The sequence below is a fragment of the Dipodomys spectabilis genome, unplaced genomic scaffold (assembly GCF_019054845.1).
Source record: "Dipodomys spectabilis isolate Male_0828 unplaced genomic scaffold, ASM1905484v1 ptg000480l, whole genome shotgun sequence".
Lineage (NCBI taxonomy): Eukaryota > Metazoa > Chordata > Mammalia > Rodentia > Heteromyidae > Dipodomys > Dipodomys spectabilis.
In genome coordinates this window covers 2,780,957-2,807,063 of record NW_024871157.1, presented here as the reverse complement: position 1 = coordinate 2,807,063, position 26,107 = coordinate 2,780,957, and the positions used below count along the sequence as shown (strand labels likewise).

Sequence of the window (26,107 nt, the reverse complement as noted above, 5' to 3'; positions counted from 1 at the left end):
AAGTAAAATAGTCTTTCCTGACAATATTATTGCCATATACAACTAAAACTAAAACAGTCCTAAATCAGTAGTCTCTAAGATGTGAGCTTTGACCAACAAACAAGTATACTAAACTCTGCCCCTAATGTATGTAACAACTGTAAGCAATGTGGAAATGAAATTATGATTTATTAATTTACATAAAATTACTTTATACATTAAGGAATAATTTTTCAAATTCTTAAAAAACAAAGTTTGACGCTGTTATTATTGGGATTCGTGGGAAGTGGTTTGCTCTTCTATCACTTGCTTCACAATTTCTGCCAGTTTGAGTCGATCTACTTTGTCTGTGAATCCATGACCTGAAACCCAAGAAAGAACAAGGTCAGTTCTCACTGATTGAGCTGAGGGACTCTTGTTAGGAATCTAAGAGGTGTGCCCTACCATTCTTGAATTTACCCTCACAAATGAGTGGGCCAACCCCACTCAAAAGCAGTTTAACTAGGTGCTGGTGGCTCACGCCTGTAATCCTAACTACTTATGAGGGTGAGATTTGAGGGTCATGGTTCAAATCCAGCTCTGGCAGGAAAAGTCTATAAGAGTCTTATCTTCAAAAAAACCACCAGAAAACCAGAAGTGGAACTGTGGCTCAAAGTGGTAAAATGCTAGCCTTGAACAAAAGGAGCTCAGGGATAACACCTAGGCCCTGAGTTCAAGTCCTACAACCAACAAAAAACAAAAATAAACAAAAATAAAAACAGCTCCCATTTTTCAGCTAGTAATTGGGAAGTTCTATTATCCAGGAAATAAAAAAAAATTAAAAGCTCATTACAACCCCACAGAAGCAAAACAGAGAAAGAGAGAGATTGGGCTGGGAGAGTGGCTTAGAGGTAGAGTGCTTGCCTAGCATGCTTGAAGCCTTGGTTTCCATTCCTCAATACCACATAACAGAAAAGGCCAGGAGAGGCACTGTAGCTCAAGTGGCAGAGTGCTAGCCTTGAACAAAAGATCAGGGACAGTGCCCAGGCCCCAAGTTCAAGCCCCATGACTGGCAAAAAAAAAAAAAATTATGTAATATGGTGTGTCTGGCAAGGAACTCATATCCAGAATACATAAAGAAGCCCTTCACATATATAAGGAAGTTACAAGTCAGTAAAATGGCCAACAGTTTGAGTTCACACTTCACAAAAGAAGGAATCTAACTGGTCAATAAACATTTCAAAAGTGAACAGTCATTGGGTACTGGTAGCTCACACTTATAATCCTAGCTACTCAGAAGGCTGAAATCTGGGGATCACAGTTCAAAGCCAGCCCAAGCAGGAAAGTCTGTGCCACTTTTTTTTTTTTTTTTGTCAGTTGTGGCACTTGAATTCAGGGCCTGGGCACTGTTCCTGAGCTCCTCTTTCTCAAGGCTAATGTTCTATTTTGAGCCACAGCTCTACTTCTGTTTTCTGGAGATGAGTCTCACAAACTTTTCTGCCTGGGCTGGCTTTGAATCATGATCCTCATATCTCAGCCTTCTTAATAGTTAGGATTACATATGCGAGCCACCGGGACCTGACTCTTATCTCCACTTAACCTCCAGAAAACTGGAAGTGGAGATGTGGCTCAAGCAGTAGTGCGCTAGCCTTGAGTAAAAATGGCTCAGGGACAGCACCTAGGCTCTTAAGTTCAAACCTGCAGGAAAAAAAAGTTCACAGTCCCATCTGCTATCAGAATGATTCCAACTAAGCCCACACTACAACACCAAAACGCACTAACCAAAATGGCTAAAACAGAATCCCTGTATCCCTGTATGCCAGTGGCTCTAACCTGTAATCCTAGCTACTCAGCAAATGGATCTGAATATCACGTTTCAAAGCCAGCCCATGCAGGAAATTCTATAGGACTCTTCAAATTTCTTATGGCACATCTATAACAAGCTAGATAATGATGTATTTTAAAAAAAAATTGCTCCTCTTCCTGAGGAGGGGGGGAGGTCGGTTGTGGGGTTTGAACTCTGGGCCTGGGCGCTGTCCCTCAGCTCTTCAGCTCAAGGCTAGCGCTCTACCCCTTGAGCCACAGCACCACTTCCGGTTTTTTTTTTCCTGCTTATGTGGTGCTGAGGAATTGAACCCCGGGCCTCATGCATGCAAGGCAAGTGCTCTACCATTGAGCCACCTTCCCAGCCCTCCTGGAACTTTTTAAATGTAGTTTGCGTAACTACAATGACAACATAAAATCCAAATTAAAAGTGCCAATAATGTTTTAAGTAAGAAGAAATCTATCTCTTGTTTACTTGGGGGAAAAAATTCACTAGCAACTATTTGGTAAACCTTATACTCTTCAGTTTCAGGCTTCTCCTCTATGCTAAGTACATCATTAGTGTAAACTTTCTGCAGGGAATCCTTCTTTCCCTTTCACAATGTGTTGTTTAATGACCTGCTGAGCTGCCTATATGTAGAAGTTCAGAAATCGCCTTTTTTGCCTTGTGGTGGGTGATAGGGACCGTCTGGTGTTGAATGTGCAACCCTTAATTCTGGACTAGTGAAAAGACTGGATATTCAGATATACCGGAACAAATAAGAAAGGGCTAACCCTCTTCCCACAATAGTTCTTTCCCACCACAATCCACTCACCAGCCTTACTTCACCTAGAGTACCAGCACAGGCCCCAGACAGATCCTACATGTTCCACACAGAATTACTTGTCTGCATTTGAGGACCAATTAAGGTTCCTACCATTCCAGCTGAAGCTTTGCAGGGTGTCCCTTAGGAGTTTGCATTCCCGGTTATACTTCCAGGCCTCCTGCATTACTTCATTCAGCTTCTCATCTTCATTCTCTCCTATTGATAAGAATGAAGAGGAAGTTGCCACGTCAATACTATGTGTCAAAAATAGAAGGATATGATGTCCAACCAGTTGAGAAATGATGACTAAATGCGTAAAACTTTACCAGATGCTAACTTTACTGTGAATCCCTATGTTATATGCCACTGTTTCTAGCCATTGAGCTCTTCTACTTTACTATCTTTGCACAAATGCTTTAAGAGCCCCAAAGTCTAGTTCTGCTGCAGCAAAACTATCACTGAGCAAAAAACATGGGCAGCCTGAGACTAAGAAAGGGAGGAAGAACAGGCGTGTACTACTTTCTTTCGCCTAAGCTCATCCTTTGCTTATTAAAAAGGCTCTCAGGGTGAGGAAGGTGGCTCAGTGGTAGAGCGCTTGCCTTGCATGCCTGAGGCCCTGGGTTCGATTTCTCAGCATCACATAAGCAAAAAGAAAAAAGCCGGAAGTGGCGCTGTGGCTCAAGTGGTAGAGCGCTAGCCTTGAGCTGAAGAGCTGAGGGACAGCGCCCAGGCCCAGAGTTCAGGACCCATGACCGGACCCAAAAATAAAAAATAAAAAAAAGGCTGAGATGCATTATATGAGTTTTTTTAAGACACAGGAGTCTAGCAAGACAGGTCAACTCAACACTTCCTAGGCTGTTACATGAAACCATCATCAGCTGAGAATAATTGATCGCATCGCGAGCTTCTCTATGTGCAAGTAATTTTGTCTAAGCCAAGAAGCAAAAGGGCTAGTTCTGAACTAGGGAGATGTTCTCTTTATATTCACAAGCTAAAGATTTTTATTTATTTTTTTTTTTGGTCAGTTATAGTTCTTGAACTCTGGGCCTGGGCACTGTCCTTGAGCTTTTCAGCTCAAGCCAAGTGCTCTACCGCTTGAGCCACAGTGCCACATCCAGTTTTCTTGTAGTTAATTGGAGATAAGAGTCTCACAGACTTTCCTGCTCAGCCTGGCTTTGAACTGCAATCCTCAGATCTCAGCCTCCTGAGTAGCTAGGATTACAGGTATGAGCTACCAGTGGCCAGCTGACAGCAGTAATTTTTTTCCCCCCTTCTGGTCCTGGGCCTTGAACTCAGGGCCTGGACACTATTCTTGAGCCTCTCTATGCTCATGGATAGAGCTCTACCACTTGAGCTACAGCCCACTTCCAGCCTTTTTTGTTTATGTGGTATTGAGGAATTGAACCCAAGGCTTCATGCATTCTAGGCAAGCACTCTACCACTAAGGCACATTCCCAGTCCTGACAGCAGTGATTTTTAAAGGCTCTGGAAATGATGTTTACAGTTTGTAATTTAATCCTGAACCTGTCCGTATCTTCATTCTCTATCCTATACTTTTGTGCTTCCATTGTCAAGTAAACCAAAATAACATGCTATACCTGACATTGGCCATTAAGTCTATACTAGAATGTTACAGCAAAGAAAAGGAGGGAAGGACTTCACCACATTTCTAAATTTACAGTGTCTACTCTTTCAGTGTGTACAAGCTAATTTATATAATGCACTTCTTTTATTTATGATACAAAGAAAAAACAGCTAATGTATCAAATTAATCCACTCTTTTTCATGTGTATACACACATGTACGCATGCACACAGTCACATGTACACAGAGCATTAGTAAATGGCGTGACCTTTACCAGCCTGGGGGAGGATACATTGAGCAATCACATCTCGAAGCTTTTCCAAGGCAACATTTGAATCCTCAGTGCCATTCTCATGGTCATGGATATAAACACCATCCTTTGGCTTGGTGCTTTAAGAGTTTGGGGGAGAGGCAAAAACAGAGATACTTCAGAACCCAATTCTGGGTTATAAACTCTATACACAAGATAATAGATTTTTCAGATTAATTACTACAGAGTGTGTCCAGCTTTTGATGCCACTCAAAGAGCTTATGTTCTCCACCCACTTAAAGAGAAAGAAAAAAGGCAGACTCCTGACAGAGCTTTTAGCTTTTCATGTGGAGCCTCAAACATGGCAGCTGTGAAGGACTGAAGAAATAAGCTCAGTTACCCAAGTAACTTCCTTTTCCTTAGAATGGGGTTGTTCACTGAGTGCAGTGGTTTGAGGCTGACTTTCAGATCCTGGATTCTCATGTTGGCCAACTGCTCTGCATGAGCCTGCTGTATTCCAGCAACCACCGCCTAGATGTAAACACTGACATCAGTTATTCTTGTTTTTTATTTTAAGACAAGGTCTTGTTATATTGTCCAAATTAGTCTCAAACTTCTGGAGTGAAACAGCTCTCCTGCCCTGGCCTGCTGAGTGCTGAGACCAGAAGCATGTGCCAACCACTAGACCCAACTTTGACAGCCTTTTTTCACATTAATTGCTGGATACCTAAACAGCCACGTCTAGGAAAGTGGTAAGGAGAAGCCCCAAGTATTCAAATGGCAATTTCATTCTGGTACTGATGCTATACAAATTTTGATAAGGCAGAGGACTTTTCCCCTGAATTACTATGGCCCAGGCCAACCAAAAGCATCAGCTAGCCCTTTTTCCCTGACAGTGGGAACAGAAATTCAACTAAAAAATACATATATATTAACAGGCTCATGCTTAGTCACTGATAACAGCAATTTGACACCAAATGACAGACTATTTTGCAGGAATATGTCCAGATGTGTCCAGAAAAATACCAGGAAGGATACATGATACATCAAGCTCATAGAATACCTCATCTATAAGGAGAAAGACTGGCAGAAAAATGAAAGGGAATTCCTTCTTTTAACGCCTCTGTATTTGACAACTTGAAACAGAAGCTACTCTTCATCTAAGGACACCATGTATTCATAGCCAGTCCTGGCTGCATTCTTATATCCATCTCATGCGCAATGACCCAACCAAAACCATGGAAATAGCTTAAGATCCTGAGCTCAGGCTCATGAGTAAGACTCAGATGGTTTCTATTCCACATTTGTATACACGGTTGAACATCCCCGCCTTGAACACAGGATTTCTTTGAAATGGAGTAAAGTTTCAGTATCACCTTCAAGGCCTAAAGCCACTCTTATTTTTCAAAAAGTCTGTGTATTCAGACTTGAGTCATCGTGCAGTGATTTTTAAGTAATTCCAGAGGCAATGTTACCTCCTTATTTCCAATGTCTTGAAGAATGCCAAACTGTAACCGCCATGTGCCTGGCAACCAGGATCTAAGTAATTCTTTTGAGCTGACCAAACCATTTCTGGACAAGAGGATATACTTAAACCAAGAAGTCAACCACCTACAAATCAAAGAGATGACAGAGAATTTTGTTCCTCCAGCTCTCTTTTCTATGTTCCTACTAAACCTAACACTTTTTTCCCCAATTCATTTATTCTTTGTCAAATTTCAAACCCATCCCTTGCTCTTAGCCGATTTCTTATTCTACCCTACACAACCACTCATTTGAATGTCCCTCTGATCTCAAACAGTGTCTTAAGACTACACTTCCCCCAAATTAGCCTCCTTCCTCTGATTTCCCTCTGTTCATCAACGTTACCCTCACATAGGCCAGCCACCACCTCCTTAGATCTTTGGTCACCTAAAGCTAGAATTTTGTTTTTCTCCAGATGCAGACTGAGCCCATTCTCTCATCTGTATCTCTCTGAGTTAGCCTGCAGCTTTCAGACTGCTCCTGAAGCCACAGGTTGGCAGTTGTGCACGTCTAACTGACTATCGCCTAAATATATTCCCAGAGGTAAAATTGTTCTCAAAAGTGTGCCATAGCCTCTCAGTTCCATTCCCCTAGATTTAAACTCTTCTGGCAAAGTCTGGTCCTGCTGTACCCATCTCACTGACTTTCCATGAGTGAGGCCAGACTGACTTTCCCACTGAGACACTTTGATCTCTTAATTTTTTTGCCTTCCCAACCAGTCTTCTGTAAATGCCCTGGGCAAAGATAATCTTACATTGCTGTTTGTCCCACAAACCCATAGCAAAAATATGGATAATGTCCCTGAGTGTTCCTTTAGTGCATTATTTAGCAGGCTCGGATCCGGTCAGTTGGTAGGTCTTTGTCTCTGTCCTCTGTCATGCACACTCTCTCTTGCTTGGCTTTTTCTGCTCAAGACTGGCACTCTACCACTTGAGCTATACCTACACCTCTGGCTTTTTTATGGTTAACTGGAGATGAAAGTCACATGGACTTTTCTTTCCGGGCTGGCTTTGAACCTTGGTCCTCAGCTCTCAGTCTCCTAAGTAGCTAGGATTACAGGTGTGAGCCATCAGTGCCTGGCTTAATTTGGTCTTTTATGGAAAGTTCTTTATTTCAGATCCTGATTTTCAGAAAAACCAGAGATAATCTTTGAGTAAAGACAGCATGATCTCCATTGTTTTTCCCTTAACCCATCATTGAGTCAAGCCCCAACTTTCCTTCTCCACACAGCCTTTTCAGCCAACAAAACAATCATTCAAAACCTTATCCATCATCAGTTGAGCAGAGGGTAGCACATTATCCAGGGCTTCAGTTGAGTTGAGCCAGGGGTGGTCCAAAACTCCCTCGATGGTGAGTCTTTCCTCTGGTTTGACCTTTAGGAGCCTACAGAGAAAACACCAACAGGTCTGCCATGTACTGATGCCCTAAAAAGAAGCACAGGAAGTTCCTAGATCTGGCTTCAATTAGCTCACTTCAAAGTCAAACACAATCACATACTATCGACAGTATCCAAAATGTGAAAAGCCAAATGTGTCATGGTCATGTCAGCACCTTAGTTCAGTATCCTGACATCAGACCCCCTCATCAGCTGGCTTACGTGCAAGAAAAAGGCAAACCAGCAAGTATACCATTTAGGGCCCAAGTAACAGCCACAGAGAATGGTTACAGAGGTACCTGGGTTCACCACCCTGGGAAAGTCTAGGGATGCAATGGAGAAAAAAGTTTGGACTGAGGTATGGACATTGGGAGCTCTTACCTCAGACTCCTGACATCAAAATTGGCTGAAGCTACCAGGGAAACAAATGGCTTTTCCCTACCCAACATTAATCTTGATTCTACCACCTCAAGGCCTTCTCAGACCTCCCATTCAGCAGCCCAAGGACTCACTTCCTTACAACATCTTTGGCCATCTCTGAAATCTGGCTCCATTCTTCTTCTGGGAACTCAAAACTGCCTGTCATGATCTTTTTCCGCATATCCTTTGGGATGGTCCGGCTGTGGTGTTTAGAGTAAAAAGGAGGGTATCCACATAGCATCACATAGATAATGACTCCTAGGGACCATAAGTCACAGCTCTGAAAGGAAAAAAGAAAACAATAGCTCACAAGCAGAGACAGCTCCAAAGTAAGACCCAAAGGCAACCCTGACGTATAATACAAGGTGATACCTCCAAGAGTTATTTAACCGACATTAAAACTGTTTCAGAACATCTTAGGAAACCTAACTTCTCTTTTTTCATGCCAGTACTGGGGCTTGATCTCAGGGCCTCTTACTCTTACTTAGCATTTTTGCTCATGCTGGTGGTCTACCTCTTGAGCCATGTGTCCATTTCAGCTCTTTGCTGGCTAACTGGAGTTAAGAGGCTCAAGGACTATAATGTCTAGCTAAAAGAATTCTTTAAAATGACCAAATTCAAAGCCTTCACTTTACAGATAAGGAAACTGATACCACAGTCAATCAACACAGGTGAAGAATGGTGAGATCAAAGCAAATGTCCCAGTCTTTGTACTGTCCTCAGCCCAGTATCTAGTTTTCTAATATCCTGTCCTCTATTATCTATCCTCTAATATCCATATCTAGCCTCAAATCCACAAACAGCACCGTTTTTTTCATCTACTCAGCAATGCCAGGACCTGTTTTCAGAAACACTAAACTTCTTGAACATCAGGCTGATAAGTTGGGTCAGTGGTAGTGCTTGCCTCACATGCATGAGGCCCTGCGTTCAATTCCTCAGCACCACATAAGCAAAAAAAAGCCAGAAGTAGCACTGTGGCTTAAGTGGTAGAGCGCTAGCCTTGAGCTGAAGAGCTAAGGGACAACACCCAGGCCCAGAGTTCAGGCCCCATGACCAAAAAAAAAAAAAAAGCCACCAAACTTCTTGTTCATCAAAACAAAATTCTGTCAAGCAGAAAAGGTCAGCTAAGTTGATGTTAGTGGAATGAACCCCAAGGTAAGTATTCAAATGTTGTTGTTTTTTTTTCCTTTCATGCAATTGTTTCTATCATATTTATAAGATGATTTCTATGTTGCTTTGTGTGTCCCTCCCCCACAGTATAACCCATACTTTCACTGTATTTGATGTTGGTATAATTTGTGGAGGGGAAGGGAAAAAAAATCGTTTAACTAGGGATACAGGTGGACCCATTGCAACAATGAGTTGTACAAATCGTTATGTTGAAAACAAACTTAACAACTTTGGTGGGGGTGGGGGGAGGATTGGGGGAGGGGAGGGGAGGAGTATGGGAAGGAATGGGAAGGGGAAACAACGAGGAGGCAACAATGCTTGATAAGAAATGTACTCATTATCTTGCCCATGTAATTGTAACTCCTCTGTACAGTATTCTCACAATTAAAAAAAATGCTTCATTAGGTGGCCTACAAGTGAGGAAGTAATGAGTAATATTAGAAACACTTGTAATGTATACTAGACATTGTTCATAGAAGTGGTGCTGTGACTCAAGTGGTAGAGAGCTCGCCTTAAGCTGAAGAGCTGAGTGAGGGACAGTGCCCAGGCCCAGAGTTCAATCCCTACAGTTGACAAAAAAAGAATGAATGAATGATACCAAAACGATCACCAAAAAGCTAGTTCTCTAGCTTTGGTATATTAAAAATGTAACCCAACCTCATTCTCTTAACGTGATCAATGGCCTGTACATCCAGCCAAATAATCTGTGACCATCAGCCTTAATTTCACTGCAAAAGCTAAATGGGTAAGGAAAAAAGGCAGAATTGTAAATAATTTTTACAGCTGTCAGTAGCTTATACATGTAATCCTAACTACACAGGCAGTAAAATCTGTAAGGGTCTTCTTTTCAATTAACTACCAATAAACAACGGAGCTATGGCTCCATGAATACAGTGTCAGTTCTGATCAAAAAAGCTAAGGGACAGTGCCCAGGCCCTGAGTGCAAGCCACAGTAACAGCACAAAAATATTTATAAATAGTAAGCTAATTTTATTACGTCTGGCCACTTCCAATCTCATAAATAGCTCACAGGAACACAGAGGCTACATAGGCAGTGCAGGTATAAGTACCTCTTCCCTACCTTGTTGTAGGTGTAGGGTGTTGGCGAGGTAGGTATGATGCCAGACTTCTCCTTCTGATGCCTTCTCTGTGCTTCTAGTACCTGTCAGACCAAAAGGAATCTTACTGAAAACCACACCACCAAAGTCCTACAACTTGAGACTACTAGAAGTTAACTGCCAGTTAACAATAAAACAGGCTGGGAAGGTGGCTCAGTGGTAGAGCGCTTGCCTTGCATGCCTGAGGCCCTGGGTTAAATTCCTCAGCACCACATAAGCAAAAAGAAAAAAGCCGGAAGTGGCACTGTGGCTCAAGTGGTAGAGCACTAGCCTTGAGCTGAAGAGCTGAGGGACAGTGCCCAGGCCCAGAGGCCCCACGACCAGACCCCCCCCCCCCAAAAAAAAAAAAACAATAAAACAATCTTAACTTCACACCAGCATAGCACTTTTACAAACCAAAAGCAATAGTTAATCAGTCAAAAACACATCCAGGTAAAGCACGTAAGTCCTTTTTATCTTTATCCCTTAAATGTCTTGTTTCTACATATAAAAAAATCTGCAGTCAATGAATGACTCTAGGGATGACTCTGCCTGGGTAAAAGCAGACCCCCTGCAAGTTTTTTTTTTTTTTTGGGGGGGGGGGGAGGGGTCTGGTCGTGAGGCCTGAACTCTGGGCCTGGGCGCTGTACCTCAGCTCTTCAGCTCAAGGATAGCGCTCTAGGAAGTAGCGCTGTAGCTCAAGTAGTAGAGCGCTCGCCTTGAGCTGAAGAGCTGAGGGACAGCACCCAGGCCCAGAGTTCAAGCCCCACGACCGACAAAAAAAAAAAAAAAAAAATGGATAGCGCTCTACCACTTGAGCCACAGTGCCACTTCTGGCTTTTTTTTTTCTGCTTATGTGGTGCTGAGGAATCGAACCCAGGACCTCATGCACGCAAGGCAAGCGCTCTACCACTGAGCTACCTTCCCAGCCCCCCCCTGCAAGTTTTAGGAGAGAATTTTTGTTGTTGTTGTTGTTGGTTGTGGGACTTGAACTCAGGGTCTGGGCACTGTCCCTAAGCCTCTTTGTGCTTAAAGCTAACACTCCACCACTTGAGCCACAGCGCCATTTCCGGGTTTTTGAGTGGTTAATTGGAGATAAGAGTCTCATGGGGACTTTTCTGCCAGGGCTGGGTTCGAACCCCAATCCTCAGATCTCATGCTCCTGAGTAGCTAGGATTACAGGCATGAGCCACCAGCACCTGGCTCTTTTCCAGCTTTTAAAAGAAAGACTATCTGTGCCAAATGGAAGTAGTCAGTAGGTTTTTGGAGCTAAGCTGCCCACCTCCTGCCTCCCAGCTACGAAACATGCATACTTTTAGTACAAATTAGAAGGAACCTGAGACAGTAGGCACACTGCAGAGAAAAAATAGTACATGCTTACTTACCTGAGGTGCTACATAGTAAGGGGTGAACTGGGGTGTCATCAGGTCACCTTGGTCAACTTTAGCAAATCCAAAATCACACAACTTCACGGAAGCATCCTGACATGAAATAAACAGGAGTCATTGTTTCAGAATTCGCAGTAAACACTGAAAGAAAAATCTACATGCAGGTCATGTGACCCTGAGCTCTTACAAATTTCTGGCTAAGACTAAGCTATGAGTAACATCTTCCCAGTCTAGAGACATTAATTCACATTGAAAAATTGTTCTTTTATAGCATAGAAGAAAAGGGATTTCTACCTATCCATTTGGTTGGCCTTGATTTATAACTTGCAAAGGCAGTTCTAAAGTCCACGTCTTAGCCTTCTGGCCCTTACTCTGTGGAACCCTTCCTTGTTATTAATCCAGGGCTCTGCTTCACCCTGATCGTGACAGCTACGGCAACTTATTTGGTGGGATATGGAGTAAGGAGAGGGAATAAAGGGAGAAACATACCTTGTCAGGGCAAACAGTAACCGAAGCTAAAGTTTTAAAGTAATATTTAACAATGTATAGATTCCCAAAGGCCCTTCAAACAATATTTAAAATCCTAAATCCCACAAAAAAGTACTGGTGTCATCCAAAATTACTAGTGCCAAGGATATGGCAGAATTTCTGAGTCTCTAGTAAGGGAAGAAGTAGTACAAGAAACCCTTTTAATGCCTTGTCACCATGGATTTGGAGCAACACACACACACACACACACACACACACACACAGAGCTACTCCTAAACTGTGTTAAGAGTGGAATCATTAAACATGCAGAAAATTAAGTTTTCTCACCAAAGAGTTATCCTTGAAAAGCAGATTTTCAGGCTTGAGGTCTCTGTGTGCAATGTTTAACAAGTGACAGTGCTGTAGAGCCAATGCTATCTGAAAAAGGACACAGTGGGCAGCCACCTCTGAGAAAAGAACAATCCTGAATATCCTACCGGAGAAAACTTGGGACTTTAAAAAAGTAAGCCATCATTAAGTCAATTAAGACAGTGGTCAGCTTTAATTTAGCCTATAACCTAGATTTTGTTAAATAATAATTTAAAAAAACACAAACTATAACATTAAAATAACTGTCAAAAAAACTGATGATGGGCTGGGAAGGTGGCTCAGTGGCAGAGTGCTTGCCTTGCATGCATGAGGCCCTGGGTTCAGTTCCTCAGCACCACATAAGCAGAAAAAGCTGGAAGTGGCGCTGTGGCTCAAGTGGTAGAGCACTAGCCTTGAGCTGAAGAGCTGAGGGACAGCGCCCAGGCCAAGAGTTCAGGCCCCACATCCAGCACAAAAAAAAAAAAAAAAAAAAAAAAAAAAACGAATGACATACTGTAAGAAATAGAAAAAAATCACTTGCTCCCACTTTTACTTGCTTGAGGTGTGACAGGCACTGCAAAGGAAACTCTTAGCTGCAGTCTTCAGTGTGCATGGATTTCCCCAACTAGGCAGAAACAGGTCTACCTGGCTCAAAACACAACTGTTCTTGAGGGAGCTGGATGGCAGGCTCTTTCAAACCAGCTGATAGGGTTTTTCCAACTTATGTCATAATCACTTGTTGAAATATTGCCAGGCAGAGGTGGCTTACAACTATAGTCCTAGCTACTCAGGAGGCTGAGCAGTAAAGTTCATGAGATTCTTACCTCCAGTGAACCACCAAAAAGCCAGAAGTAGAGCTGTGGCTCAAGTTGTAGAGCATTAACCTTGAGCAAGGACAGTATCCAGGCCCTGAGTGCAAACCCCAGGACTGGCACGGACAACAAAATCCCTTTTTTATTTTTGTTGCCTGTGTGGATTTGAATGAATTTTTTATGTTTGTTTTACAGATCATTAGAGATCATTTTTAGTCCTAATATTTAAAAACTGAAAGATTTAAAGAAGTATAATGGAAAGAACAAATTCTAATGTTCTCCAACTCTCAATATGGAATTTTTTCAGCATTCCAAATATTACTTAGGAAGCAACCAAAAAATGTTTTAAAAGTGATCGTAGGAAATGTAGAAAGATTTTATTAAAATCTAAGTGGACTGTGCTTCTGGCTTCTCTCTGTCCTGCTTACTTGGTCTGAAGAAAGACCTTGAGCTTTTTATCTGGACAAGAGATGGGCACCAGTCAGATTCCTAGTATTGAATGTGACTTAAATAATCATTTCTACAACAATAAAAATGTAATGTCAAACAGAACTGGAAATAACCTGGAATTACAAAGATGTGAGAATCCTATTAAAATCGGCAGAAATGATAGTTGGCTTGTGCAAGAAGCATCCTATGTGCAAAGATGTTGGAACATATATTTGTTTGTACCATCCAGCTTTTCAGGTGCCGTCCACAGCATTTTATCTCAAAGTCCAATAGATAAAATGTTGTGGACGGCACCTGAAATATAATATCAACAGTTATTGAAGGAGGTAAGATTATCTTCCTTCAGTTTATTGTTTACAGTAGGCCTCAAGAAGCAGTTGACAACCAATTAATAATAGCCCTCCACCCCCCAAAAAAAGTATAAAAGGGGTCACATTTCTCCAGTTAAGACATCCTCTCTTATTACATAACAAAGCAGGCAATGAGAAGTCAAATAGAGCTTTTCTTAAGCTTTCTTTTATTCTCCCTAATGAAATTGCACTGGTTAACCAACATAGTTGGTAGTTTGATTGGTACCCGGGGTTCACTTGCCTGCTTTGTTACTTGGCTGGCTTGCTTCTCTGTAAAGTGCCGGTGCTGGCTGATTCTGTGAAATAGCTCGCCCCCTTCCATCATCTCCATTACAATTAAGAGTCGAGCCCTGTTTGAAAGCATTTGATTTGTTAAGTTAAAAAAAAAAAAAAAAAAAAAACTAAACATTAAAAAACTGACCTAAAGAGATCTCACCTATCAAGTCTGTAAGACAAGCCCAAGATAATACCAACTACTCAAACTACTAAATATAAGGAAAAATTCTCCCATTCTCAAAAAAAAAAAAATCCATGAATTTTGGTTACCATTCTTTGATATAAATGCTTCCAGCTTCCATCCAAATGCTTTCACCAACAGAGCATAGTTGTAAAAAATAACTTTAAATTTCTGTCATCTTCCTCCACCTGTAAAATACCTACTTTTCAGGTGCCAGACTTCACATGTCTCTGGGACATCACACCTCTCAGACACAAAAAGTGCCTCTCCGTGTAAGAATCAGAATAGTCAGAGATTGTACTCGTCCTACCAACACTGCCTGCAGGGTGATTTCATCTCCATCTCCAAATGAATGCACTTCAAATACCACCCATTGTGCCTGCCAAACAATTGACAGCTCAAAGAATAAAGTCAACTTTTTCCTTTTAGACTAACCAAGAGGGTATTGTGCTATATAGCAGCCTAAGACTCTGCCTACAATAACATTTGGCCCCTTTTCGATTATTTGAAATACAATCTGTTTATCTTCTATATTATCATTATTTTAAGACAGGATTTTCTGTGGTCGCCCAGGCTGGCCTCAAACTCTAGATATCCTTGCCTCCGCCTCTCAGGTGCTGGAATTATAGGAGTACACCAACTACTTCTAAAGTGTTTTGTTAGACTGGAAACTCCCTTTATCTATTTTTCTTTTTCCTTTTCCTTTCCTCTCTTCCTTCTATCCATTCGTTTTTTATTTTTTAGAGCTGGGGAATGAACCCAGGGCCTTGTGCATACTGGGCAAGCACTCTGCCACTAAGCAACATTCTCAGCCCTTAAATGTTTTATGTATTTTATTTTCTAAGAGAAAGCAATTATGCAGAGATTTTCCACAAAACAGTACCTACTAAAGCTGAGTAATAAGTACTCGGGGCTTCATTACAAAATTCGATCTGCTTTTATGTATGTTTAAATTTTCTCCAAAATACTAAGAGAAAGAGGAGGAAATGGATAGCAGGGGAGAGGGAGAGGGAAGGGAAGAGGGAGGGGAAGGAAAGAGTACATAAGTGAAAGGAACACTGCTACACTGTTGCCCGCACACAGGCATGTGAAGCTGCTGCTGCTGGTCTTACCTGGGGCTGGACTCATGTGGGAACTGTACACTGTTCGCAAACACTTCAACAACCTGAACAATGTTTGGGTGTGTGGCACACATCATGTGCAGACGTACCTTGAAGAGAAAAGAGGAGATGGTTCTGTGACAAGAGGATGACAATGTCTTCTCTCTACACTTCCCACTATCTCAGAACTGACCACACTAAGCCTAAGGGATAAGTCTACTTCAGCAGGTGCTGGTGGCTCACACCTGTAATCCTGGCTACCCACCAGGTGGAGATAGGAGGATTGTGGTTTGAAACCAGTCCAGGCAGAAAAGTTTCTTAGACTCTTATCTCCAATTAACTATTAAAATAAAAAAAGCCAGATGTGAAGCTGTGGCTCATGGGGTAGAGTGCCAAACTTATGAAAAAGCTAAGAGACAATACCCAGACCCTGAGTTCAAGCCCGAGTACCAGCACGTGTGTGTGTGTGTGTGTGTGTGTGTGGGTGCATGCACGCGCGTGCACACACATACACACACACACACACGCGTGCCCGCGTGCCCTCCTTCAGCATTCATTTGACCCTTCCTCAATCTATTTTATTTCCATCCTTTAAGCACCATGTTCAGTAAGCAAAAACTGAAGTAAAACTGGAATATATCAGAGTACAACAGATCACATTAATTTAAAAAGATGTGAGGGCTGGGAAGGTGGCTCAGTGGTAAAGTGCTTGCCTTGCATGCCTGAGGCCCTGGGTTCCATTCCTCAGCACCACATAAGCAAAAAGAAAAAAGCCGGAAGTGGCGCTGTGGCTCAAGTGGTAGAGCGCTAGCCTTGAGCTGAAGAGCTGAGGGACAGCGCCCAGGCCCAGAGTTCAGGCCCCACGACTGGACTCAAAAAAAAAAAGATGTGAGAGCTGGGAATGTGGCTCAGTGGTAGAGTGCTTGCCTAGCATGCATGAAGCCCTGGGTTCAATTCCTCAGTACCACATACACACAAAAAGCCAGAAATGGTGTTGTGGCTCACATGGTAGAGTGCTAGCCTTAAGCAAAAAGTAGCTCAGGGACAGAGCCCAAGCCCCAAGTTCAAGCCCCAGGACTGGCAAAAAGAAAGAAATTAAAAAGATGTGATGTGGCCAGAAGGAAACTAGACTACAGGCTAATAGTTTTCCATATTGAAAGGTAAGACTATTTTATAATGATAACATGAATAGGGAAGACAAAATTTTTCTCCTGCATCTCTTCTCTCCAGGAAGCAGCCATAATTATAAAAGAAATAATTCTTGCCAGGTACATGTGGCTCATGTCTGTCGTCCAAGCTACTTGGGGGCCAGATTGTGGGGATCATAGTTCGAGGCCAGCCAGGTTCACAAGACTCCTTCTTGAGGAAGAGCTATATGGAGAGGCATGTTCTCCTAATGTCCAGGAAGTCTAACGTAAGCGGATTGTGATGAAATGCTTGCCTGGGCAGAAAGCAAGACTATCTCAAAAATAATGTCCAAGTACCAAGGCTGGAGACATGGCTTGGCGGTGATTAGTAGGCACTAGTCAGGACTCTAGTTCAAATCCCAATACTGCCAAGGGAAAGCAGCCAATAAATAAATGAATTCTTAGGCTCCCTGAATATGCAAGTCAAGGCAGTAAAGGACCATACCTCATTTCTAGCTTTTGGACGATCAAGAAGAATTTTCAGTGCAAACCGTTCTTGGGTAGATTTCTTCACACAGACTCTAGATTTGGAAGGAGAGAAAGATCAGCAATAGTCTATGCACAGAAAATTTAATTTTCCAAGTCTGTTGTTTGGGAATTATACTTCTAATCAAGGACATATGTCCAGGTGAGCAAAATGAAGTTACCCAGGGCAGCAGGTGATGACAGAGAAAAGTATCTCACTTTACCCAGCGCCCTAGCTCAGGTCTCAGGTCCTGAGTGTGTAACACTAATTCACCAACATAAGCCAATAAAGAAGCAATGGCTCTTCTGCTTCAGGTAACTCTCAAAGTGGCCTCATAGTATCCATATCTTCTGCCATTCCTACTACAGACCATGTGACATGGTCACTTCAGCTATATTTCCAGATGCAGGAGAAACAGAAACTAACATGAAATCTACTTGGCGCTGAGGTTGTGGCTCTGTGGAAGGGTCTGTGCTTAATACCCACAGGGCCTAAGTTCAATTCCCAGCAGTTATCTATTATCACCTGGCACAGGTGATACTTGTTATTCAAGACATATTTCACAAACCCCTGCTCTGAACAATTTTACCACAATTCTTTCATGGGTCTCTTACCTAACTGGACCACTAATTCCAGCTCCCAGCTTCTGAGTCCAATTGATACTGTATTCTTCTAAAATGGAAGTTTCCTATTAAAATATAAAAGGGAGAAGGCAAATAATGACTCCTCTATTGAGAAGCTGCTCAGATTACAGGCTTCAGCCACTAAGCCTAACTAAAAGCAACTATTTTAAATAAGTTCAAAGAATAAAGGGAACTATGATGATGCTGAGACAAAACAGGACTTAATTTTTAGGTGGCCTCTCATCGTGCTGCTCTAGCTCATCAAACTGCTGGTCTCAAGTGCGTACCACCATCCCCAACAAATACAGGAGTTTCAACAGAGTAACAGATACCACAAAGAAGAATCACCTGGAAACCAACACTATTATAACTAATATGAAAAGTTTAGTAGAGAAGCCCAACAGATTCCAGGTAGCAAAAGAATCTGAACTAAAAAGAAAAGCTTGAGAGCCGGGCGCTGGTGGCTCACGCCTGTAATCCTAGCTACTCAGGAGGCTGAGATCTGAGGATCGCGGTTCAAAGCCAGCCTGGGCAGGAGAGACCGTGAGACTCCTATCTCCAATAAACCACCAGAAAACCAGAAGTGGCGCTGTAGCTCAAGTGGTAGAGCGCTCGCCTTGAGCTGAAGAGCTGAGGGACAGCGCCCAGGCCCAGATTCAAGCCCCACGACCGACAAAAAAAAAAAAAGAAAAGCTTGAGTTAAGCTGGGCACAAGTGGCTCACACCTGTAATCCTAGCATCTCAGGAGGCTGAGATCTGAGGACTGCAATTCAAACATAGCTTGGTCAGGAACATCTGTGAGACTCTTATCTCCAATTAACCACCAGACAACTGGAAGTAGTGCTGTGGCTCAAAGTGATAAGGTGCTAGCCTTGAGGAGAAAAGCTTAGGAACAGTGCCCAGGCCCTGAGTTCAAGCCCTACAACTGACCAAAAAAAAGCTTGAGCTAGGCACCAGCAGCAGTTTAAGAGATCTGAGGATGAGGTTCGAAGCCAGCCTCTTATCTCCAATTAACCAGCAAAAAACTGAAAGTGGAGGTATAGCTCATGTGGTAGAGCATCAGCCTTCAGCAGAAAAAGCTAAAGCAAAGTGCCTAGGCTCTGAATTCAAGCTCCAAAACCTGTATGAGACTCATACAATGCAAGCACATTCAGTCTATTGCTCCAATAAGCTCATCAAAGTCTAAGTAGGCAAAAACACATTAGTCAAATAATAAATAATAAACAATTAGTCAAAGACTGAAAGATAGGAAAAATATTTAAGCAGGAGAAAAACAGTGACAGCTCATATACAAAATATACAAGTATTATATACAAATATGTATAAAGTATACAGAATTATACAAAACATGTTGAACGTAAAATATACAAACATATACCAAACAAGTAATAGCTATTTTCATCAGAAACAAGGCTAAGAGATAGCAATCACACACTGAAAGGAAAAATTCAAGAATTCAATTGTATTGGATAAAAATATCCCTTAGAAATGACAGAGAAATAAAAGACATTAACAGATGAAATAATTGATTGCTAGAATACCTGCTCTACAAGAACTGAAGAAAGCACTTCTGAGAGCAGCAGCTCGGATGCACAAGAAGGGAGCAGATCAAGTAAACATAGAAGAAAAATCATGCATGCCTGCATTCATTCATTTCCTGAATTTTGAGACCAGGGCTTTCTAACTCAGGTTGGCCTCAAACTCATGATCCTTCTGGCTGAGCCTACCAAGTGCTGGGATTACTGGTAATGCGAGACATGCTCAGTTCTTCTCTTCTCTTACTTTAATAAACATAGATTGTTAAAAATGACAAGTCACTAAACTGAACTGTCAGCGTTAAATATAACAGATACACTTAGCAATAAGTACACAAAGGAGGAAGGAAAAACTAGAGCAATACTGGAGCAAAAGTTTATTTTATCAGATTTAAGTCAGTATTATCTCAAAGTAGACTAGTAATATTATATCCCCTAGAGAAAACTCCTCAAAGAGAACAGCTACAAAAACAACAGAAAACTTACCCAAGAGGGTTATTTTTTCCCTTTTTTTATTTTTAATTTCAATTTTAATTTTTTCTCCCAGTTCTGGGGCTTGACGTCAAGGTTTGGGAGCAGCCCCTCAAGGTTTGTGCTCTAACCCTTGAACCACACCTCCACTTCCCCCATCCTCAGATCTCGAGCCTCCTGAGTAGTGAGATGTACAGGCATGAGCCACTAGCACTGGGCAGGATATGCATTTTGGGGTACATGTTAGGTACCTTGGTAGTTAAGCAGTGGGCTGTGAGGATAGAAAACACTCTGCTTTTTGAGCTTTTTTTCGGGGGAAGGAGAGGGGGCAGTACTAGGGTATGAACTCAGGGTCTCAGGTTTGGCTGTACTCTGCCTCTCATGCAATATTCCAGGTCCTCCAGGTCCTTTTTTGCTTTATTTTTCAGATAAGGCTTTATTTACATATTTTTCTTTTGCCTGGGGCTCATCCTAAGGCCTCCCATATAGATAGGATCCTAGGTGCATACCACAATGCCTGGCTTTTTGGTTGAGATGCGGGGGTGAGGGGAGGGGGTAATCTCAGTTTTTCCCCAGTTGGTCTTGAACTGTAATCCTAATCTCCACTTCCGGAATAGCTGACCATAGGGATTATAGGCCTGAGTTCCCAGGCTCAGTTACTGTCCTGATTTCTTTTTTGGCAATACTAGGGTTTGACTTTAGGGTCTTTAAGCTCATTCTCCACTACCACTCTACCCCTTGAGCCAGGTCTCTTGGAGATGGAGTCTGTGAAAGCTTTTCTGACCAGCGTAGCTTTTTTTTTTTTTTTGGGGGGGGGGGGGTCCGGTCGTGGGGCCTGAACTCTGGGCCTGGGTGCTGTCCCTCAGCTCAAGGCTAGCACTGTACCACTTGAGACTCAGCGCCACTTCCGGCTTTTTTCTTTTTGCTTATGTGGTGCTGAGGAATTGAACCCAGGGCCTCAGGCATGCAAGGCAAGCGCTCTACCACTGAGCCACCTTCCTAGCCCTGACCAGCCTAGCTTTTAAATGTGATTCTCCAGATCATATTACAAGCATGAGTCACGATACCTTTTATATGTATATAGGTGTATGTATGTATGTATATATATATATATATATATATATATATATATATATATATATATATATATATATATATATATATATATATATATAGTGTGTGTGTGTGTGTGCAGTCATGCACACCAGTCCTGAGGCTTGAACTCAGAGTCTGAGCACTGTCCCTGAGTTTTTGTGCTAAAAGGTAGCACTCTACCGCTTGAGCCACAGCTCCACTTCTGGCTTTTTAATGGCTAATTGGAGATAAGTCTCAGACTTTCCTACCTGGGCTAGCTTTGAACCTTGATTCTCAGATCTCAACCTCCTTAGTAGCATTTAAGAGTCTAATCAGTGTTCTCTCAGATAGTAAGGCCACAGAACTTCACAGGCTGTGGTAAAAGCCCAGGACAACAGGTTTCTAGCTGAACTCTGCAGGTCTCAGGGCTATTTGATATCCACCTCAAAAAAGTGAAACAATAAACACAACACAATGAAATAGCTCAAAAAAGTTTTATTTGCTGTAATATTAATTTGCTTCCAAAGGGGGTATATCCTAGTTAGCACTGGTTGCCAAATCAGTTATTTTTAACTCCACCAGTTAGTCAGACAAGCCCAGATTAATAGGGAAATTCACTAGTGACCTATCAAATAATTTTAGTGCAGAAAAGCTTTTGAAAACTTCAGAAAATTAGGCTAGACAATAATCAACAACTGGTTAAAAAAATGTCTTCCTAAATCATGCTTATGCTGCTACAAGCTAATATTCATTGAGCTCTGTTATTTTGAGTATACCGTAGTACATTTTTCCATTTAAACCTCAAAAAAATCATATGAGCTGGGAAACAACTCGTTTCTTTGTATAGGAAACAAAGGACAGAGCAATGATGTGACTTAAACAAGAATCCAAAGCTAATAAATGGTGAGGCTTGGATTTTAATCATTAGTCTACCTAGAGAAACGAACACTAAAACCCAAACCAAGAGGGGGAAAATATATATCAAAGCAGTCTCTCAGAATCCTTATTTTTATTATTTAAAATTTGATCTATCTATGGTTTTTGTTTTTGTGATGCTAAGAATCACTTGAGGGGCTGGGAAGGTGGCTCAGTGGTAGAGTGCTTGCCTTGCATGCATGAGGCCCTGGGTTCGATTCCTCAGCACAACATATGCAGAAAAAGCTGAAAATGGCACTGTGGCTCTAGTGGTAGAATGCTAGCCTTGAGCTGAAGAGCTGAGGGACAGCGCCCAGACCCAGAGCTCAGGTCCCACAACCTACAAAAAAAAAAAAAAAAAGAAACTTGAGGCTCTGCACATGCTAGGCAAGCACTGTATCACTGAGCTACATGCCCACCCCCAAACCTCTGATTTCTTTTTTTTTTAAACCTCTGATTTTTGTATCTGGCTTTGTGCTGGGAAAACATCATCACCAAATGACTGTCCTTTGAGGGCTAGGAGAAATTAGGATAAAAGGGTTTAGGAATGTAGAAGCCCTAGCTAGATGGCTGTTTTTACCTGAATTTCGAATGGACTTTTCATAATACCCAGCTTGTTATTTTATGTTGGCTGCACTATATCCACAGTCCAATATATATGTTTAAAACTCCTTTAGAAGATGCAGCCTCACTGGGCACCAGTGGCTCATGCCTATAATCCTAGCTAATCAGGAGGCTGAGATCTGAGGATGGCGGTTCAAAGCCAGCCTGGGCAGGAAAGTCTGTGAAACTCTTATCTCCAAAATAAAAAAAAACACAAAAAACCTTTAGTGGCGCTGTAGCTCAAATGGTAGAGCGCTCACCTTGAGCGGAAGAGCTGAGGGACAGCGCCCAGGCCAGAGTTCAAGCCCCACAACCGACAAAAAAAAGGAGGGCTGGGAAGGTGGCTCAGTGGTAGAGCGCTTGCCTTGCATGCCTGAGGCCCTGGGTTCGATTCCTCAGCACCACATAAGAAAAAAGAAAAAATCCAGAAGTGGTGCTGTGGCTCAAGCAGTAGAGCGCTAGCCTTGAGCTGAAGAGCTGAGGGACAGCGCCCAGGCCCAGAGTTCAGGCCCCACGACCGGACCCAAAAAAAAAAAAAAGAAGAAGAAGAAGAAGATGCAGCCTCACCAAGCATGTGAAACATGGTGTTATACCTTAATCCCAGCATTCAAGGCAGAAGCAGGAGGATCCCAAGTGCTGACTAGCCTGGACTACATAGCAAGTTCAAGGCCACCATGGACATTGCCAGATCCAGTCTCAAAAATAAAGAGGAAGATTGTATAGCACAGTGCTTGCACACTTGCCTACCATGCTCAAGATCCTAGATTCACTCCCTAGCACCACAAAAGGTAAAAAATAAAGTTACTTTTTTCTTTGGAATCACTGAAGATTTTGATAAACTATATACTGTACTATATAGCAATAGAGACTGTATACTAAAATAGCTAGAAGAGAAAAATAACCCCAAGCTGCCAATAGTTGTATGTCCCTCAAGGGAAAATGAAATTCTAAATGCACTAGGTTAACAGATGTAAAACATTAACTTTAGCTTTACATGAACCCTAATTTCCTAACTATAAGACACACAACTCATAAAATCTGTCCATTGATGTGTGGAAGTATCACAATGAACTCAACACTCATACAGTTAATTATGTTAATAAAAAAATAACTAGGTGCCAGGTGCTCAAACCGGTAATCCTAGATGTTTAGGAGGCTGAGACACGGAGATCATTATGAAGCCAACCTGGACAAAAAGTCCCTGAGACTTGTCTCCAAATAACCACCAAAAAAGCCGGAAGTGGAACTGTGGCTCAAGTGGGAGACCTAGTACTAGCCTTGAAAAGCTCAGGAACACCAGCCTGGCCCTGATTTCAAGTCCCCATACTGGCACGCTGCGCACAACACACACACACGTTTCAGAAAATTTATTGTTTTATTTGAGTAATTTCAGAACATGTTTGCTTTTCTTTTGTAAAACAACAGAAAGAAACCGAGCACTGTTAAGTCTTTTTAAATACAAAGAAACGTGTACGTACATACATACACACACACACACACACACACACACACGCCTCTCAGTGATTTTTCTCCCCCTCCCCCGCCCCAAGAGGGAAGAGAAAACACGTTAAAGAGCAATCTATTCCCCTAAGGGCAGGTTTTTACAGGAAGACGAACCACCTTCTTGTCACACTGCAGTCTTCGAGGAGGTGATTTCAAACACATCAAGAGGAATGGATGAAAGCCACTCCGCAAACGTAGCTGCAGCCGACCACACGGAAGCAAATCGCTAGGTGGAGGCACTTGGGGGCGAAGGAAACGAAAAGGGGTAGCAGGCCCCTCCCTCCCACTGAGACCCGACAACCCACCCCCCCCCCCCACACACACACTCACACACACTCCCTCCCTCCCTTCGCCCCGGGGCTGTCAAACTCGGCCCGAGGAATCGGGGGCGGGGGGGGGTGGGGAGGCCGAAACCCCGGGATAGTCGAAGCCTTTCGCCCCGAACACTCTCGGTTTTCTGGGGCTAAAGACGAGAAAACAGCGCGGAGGCTCGGCATCTTCCCTTTACCTTGATAGCTTTCTCCATGTCGCTCTCCTCCGACATGCTCCGCCGGGTCCCCACAGCCAAGAGCGGTGCAATCTGCGCGGCTGCCCGGTGCCCTGGCAGCCGAGGGGGCAGAGAGCTCGGGGCTCGGGGAGACGGGCAGCAGCCGCCCCCGGGGGCCGGCAGAGACGAAGTCCCCGGCGCCGGCGCCGCTTCGGCGGGCGGCTCTAAGCCACCGGCGGCGGCGGCCCCTGGGGACGAGCCTTTGTGCTGGGCCCCGCGCGGCCGCCTCCAGGCCTCATCCCCGGCCGGGGAGACTGGCTCCCGGGGCAGGGCTAGGCCAGGAGGGCCCCGGCCCGGGGCGCCGTGCGCGGGCCTCGCAGGGCCGCCGCTTAGGCCTGGACTCGCCAGTTCCCGGAGAACCTGTGCCGCCGCCGCCGCCGCCGCCGGCACCGACGCGAAGCCGAGCCCGCTGCCGCCGGTGCTGCTGCCTGTCCCGCCGCCGCTTCAGCGCCACACATCGCCGGGACACCCGCGCCGGGCAGCCCCGCCGGCCGCCGCCCGCGCTGTGCCCCGCTGGCACGCCGGGACACCCCCTCCCGCCGCCCGGTTCCGCGGCCCCAAGCTCCACGCGCCCCTCGCCGCCGACTGCTGGGGTTTCAGAGACGCTCGGGAGCCCCTCGGCTGATAGGCAGGCGTCTGCACAAGCCTGCCCGGACCACGCCGCCAGCAAGACAGGCCCCCGGGCCCTTGGTCCAGTTGGCGCCTCAGGATGGCGTAAGGAGCTGCCGACTGGGTCGGGCCAATGAAAATCGCCGCTGGCCGGCACATGCTCTGCGCGCGCGCGCTGAACGCAACCTCGTGCCGCCACCCGGTAGAAGACCCGGCGGAAGGCAGCCGTGCGCAGCACGGAGTGCCGAGGGCCGCCCGGCTGTCGGTGAGGCAGAGTTGAATGGGCACCGGGACTTGGCCTGCCCAGAGGAAACGGAACAGTGTTTGCCAGCTCTTCCAGAGCCTTTATCCACCATTGCTTCCTCCCATCTTTATAAGGTAGGCTTTTCACTGAGGTAAATTTGTTCTCATTCCCGACTTGCAAAGTTTGGTAAACTGAGGCACAGATGCTCAGCTGAGAGTGGTCAAGAAAGAGAGCCCCTTGGGCTGGGAAGGTGGCTCAGTGGTGGCGTGCTTGCCTCGCATGCATGAGGCCCTGGGTTCCATTCCTCCGCACCGCATAAACAGATAGAGCCGAAAATGGCGCTGTGGCTCAAGTGGTAGAGTGCTAGCCTTGAGTAAAACGCAGCTCAGGCTCTGAGTTCAAGCCCCGGGACTGTCCAAAAAAAAAAAGCACTGCTTTGTGATATTTTTTTTGGTCCGGTCGTGGGGCCTGAACTCTGGGCCTGGGCGCTGTCCCTCAGCTCTTCAGCTCAAGGCTAGCGCTCTACCACTTGAGCTACAGCGCCACTTACGGCTTTTTTTTTTTTTTTTTTGCTTATGTGGTGCTGAGGAATCGAACCCAGGGCCTCAGCCATGCAAGACAAGCGCTCTACCACTGAGCCACCTTCCCAGCCCAGCTTTGTGATTTTTTTTATGTGGCACAGCAAATGAGCAATGGGGAAATGCTGAGACCCAGATGACAGGGTCTTTGACAGAGAATATCGTAATTAAGCCTTTTAACTTAAATGTGACTATACTGTCTGGCCCACCAGGGTCATGGGTTTTTTTGGGGACATACATACACGCACACACATGCACACGCATGCAGGAGATTAATGACTGGCTTCATTCCAGCCTAAAGCAGGTCCACATTTTCTTGCAACTATAAATCTTTAACTTGGGCTAGGAAG

The 26,107-nt window shown here is 43.9% G+C and overlaps 1 protein-coding gene across 3 annotated transcripts; it reads right to left on the bottom strand.

Moving 5' to 3' along the window:
* Nucleotides 1-149: 149 nt before the first annotated feature.
* Mapkapk5 (MAPK activated protein kinase 5) lies at nt 150-24,943 on the bottom strand. 3 transcript variants are annotated; one of them, XM_042669009.1, is made up of 14 exons: nt 24,288-24,940; nt 17,670-17,743; nt 17,035-17,110; nt 15,415-15,512; nt 14,087-14,195; nt 12,213-12,302; nt 11,394-11,489; nt 9,993-10,073; nt 7,834-8,021; nt 7,209-7,329; nt 4,823-4,953; nt 4,441-4,562; nt 2,700-2,804; nt 150-341 (listed from the first exon to the last, which is right to left on the bottom strand). In XM_042669009.1, the coding sequence occupies exons 1-14, from the start codon at nt 24,321-24,323 to the stop codon at nt 247-249; spliced, it is 1,422 nt and encodes a 473-aa protein (XP_042524943.1). In that variant the 5' UTR covers nt 24,324-24,940; the 3' UTR covers nt 150-246. The 3 variants fall into 3 exon arrangements, with proteins under 3 accessions (XP_042524943.1, XP_042524944.1, XP_042524945.1); XM_042669010.1 differs by having other exon boundaries at nt 4,447-4,562; XM_042669011.1 differs by lacking the exon at nt 15,415-15,512 and having other exon boundaries at nt 12,213-12,298; nt 24,288-24,943.
* Nucleotides 24,944-26,107: the final 1,164 nt, after the last annotated feature.

Bases quoted from the DNA above. Each gene is read 5' to 3' on its own strand.
- Mapkapk5 (XM_042669009.1), bottom strand. From the start codon at position 24,323: ATGTCGGAGGAGAGCGACATGGAGAAAGCTATCAAG. The intron at 4,954-7,208 runs GTTTTGAATGAT...GTTTACATCTAG, and splicing joins CTCAACTGATGATGGATAAG to GCGGTGGTTGCTGGAATACA. The intron at 2,805-4,440 runs GTCACGCCATTT...TCTTATCAATAG, and splicing joins CCTCCCCCAGGCTGGTAAAG to GAGAGAATGAAGATGAGAAG.